The sequence below is a fragment of the Setaria italica genome, chromosome IX, assembly GCF_000263155.2.
Source record: "Setaria italica strain Yugu1 chromosome IX, Setaria_italica_v2.0, whole genome shotgun sequence".
Taxonomy (NCBI): Eukaryota; Viridiplantae; Streptophyta; class Magnoliopsida; order Poales; family Poaceae; genus Setaria; species Setaria italica.
The window spans coordinates 52,473,440-52,475,183 of record NC_028458.1 but is presented as its reverse complement, the minus strand read 5'-3'; the positions used below and the strand labels follow the sequence as shown (position 1 = coordinate 52,475,183).

The following is a 1,744-nucleotide window of genomic DNA, read 5'->3' as shown; positions in this document are numbered from 1 at the left end:
CCGAATAGATATACTATGAAAATATATTTAGTGAAGAAACTAATGGTATCTATTTGGTATCATGAATGTTAGTACTTTATTGTATAAATTTGGTCAAACTTGAGATGCTTTGACTCTCCAAAAAAGTTGAAATGACTTATAATTTGGAACGGAGGGAGTACTTCATAGAGCACACCTTTACATATGAGAATACGGCTAATCTTTTCTTTTCAACAAAAAATTGCTGATTAGTGACCTAGGTTTTAGGTGCGGTGCCCTTAATTTTCGATTGCTGAGACCATCGAGAGCAAATCACCTTGAACACGGAACGGCTCCAATTTTGACACATTTTTGCTAGACCCGAACAAATTTGGCCATTGCGATTTGCGAAATGAACTTAGACAACGAACGAATGATTGGATCCAGAAAACTGATTAAAAAATTGCATCAAAAAAGGGGAGAAAACGCCACCTATGACAGGTTATTCGTCCACGTGGCGTGACTCTTATGTACACATCAGCTTGTCCTGACTCTCCTCCTAAATCTCCTAGTGAATTAATTAACCGGCCCCACTGGCAGCTGGGCTACAGGTCGCCCTGCTCGGCCTCGGCGACGAGCGCGGCGAGCGCCTGCTGCGCTCCGGCCGCGTCCCGCTCGGCGACGAACGGGTGTTCCAGCAGCTCGGCCACGGACGCGCGCTGCCCGGCCTTCTTCTCGAGGCACCGCGCCACGAAGTCCCGGAACTCCTCCGACGCCGCGGCCGGCGGCTCCGGCGCCTCGCCGAAGCATATGGCGCACATGAGCGCGGCCCAGTCCGGGCGCTGGCCCTCCGGCAGGAGAGGGAAGTGGCCCAGGTACAGCTCCAGGATGTCCACCCCCAGGCTCCACACGTCGGCGGCGTAGGGGTCGTAGTCGCCGGAGTAGGCCTCCGGGTCGAACCGCTCCGGGGACATGTACGCCGCGGTGCCGACGTAGGACGCGCAGGGGTCGAGCCGCCGGCGCAGCACCTTGCCCGCGCCGAAGTCGGCGATCTTGACCTCGCCGTCAGAGCCGACGAGCAGGTTCGACGGCTTCAGGTCGCGGTGCACGACGCGGAGCGCGTGCAGCGCCGCGAGCCCGAGGAGCGCCTGGCGCGCCACGGCGGCGATGGGGCGCTCCCCCATCGGGCGGCCCAGCCGGCGGAGCAGGCCCGCGAGGGAGCCCCCCGGCATGAGCTCCAGCGCCAGCGCCGCGGGCGCCTCCCCCGCAGCGACCGCCGCCGCCGGGATCACCGCGTGGAGGCGCACGACGTGGGGCGCGTCCGCGGCGAGCATGAGTATCTCGGCCTCGCGCGCCGCGGAGGGGTCCCCGGCCGCGAAGATCTTGAGCGCGAGCGGCTGCGATGACCGGCGGTGGCGCGCCTTGTAGACGGTGCCGCCGTTGCCGTGCCCGAGGACGGAGATCCTCTCGTAGTCCGAGAGGCGGGCGTCGGAGGCGGAGGTGGACGGCGCGGCGGCGGGCTGCGGCGGCAGGCGCAGGGCGAAGTGGTCGAGCGGGAGGGTGAGGTGCGGCAGCTGGCGGCGCTGGCGGACGAGAGCCATTGGTTTGTTCGTTGGACTCGAGACGAGGCAGGTGGGGTGGGGTGAGGACTGAGTGAGGAGTAGGAGCTCCCGAGAGAGATGTGTGAAGAGGGGAGGCAAGCACGAGGCGGAGCCTGTATATATGGAGCGGCAGTGGGAGACGGGTGGGTGAGAGTGGAGTGCGGTGGGGGCACCGGCGGGTGAGT

General features: G+C 62.4%; 1 protein-coding gene across 1 annotated transcript; it reads right to left on the bottom strand.

Moving 5' to 3' along the window:
• Nucleotides 1-362: 362 nt before the first annotated feature.
• On the bottom strand, nucleotides 363-1,668 carry LOC101753665 (mitogen-activated protein kinase kinase 9). Its single transcript, XM_004985092.2, has one exon. The coding sequence runs from the start codon at nucleotides 1,557-1,559 to the stop codon at nucleotides 564-566; it is 996 nt and encodes a 331-aa protein (XP_004985149.1). The 5' UTR covers nucleotides 1,560-1,668; the 3' UTR covers nucleotides 363-563.
• Between the last annotated feature and the right edge of the window lie 76 nt (nucleotides 1,669-1,744).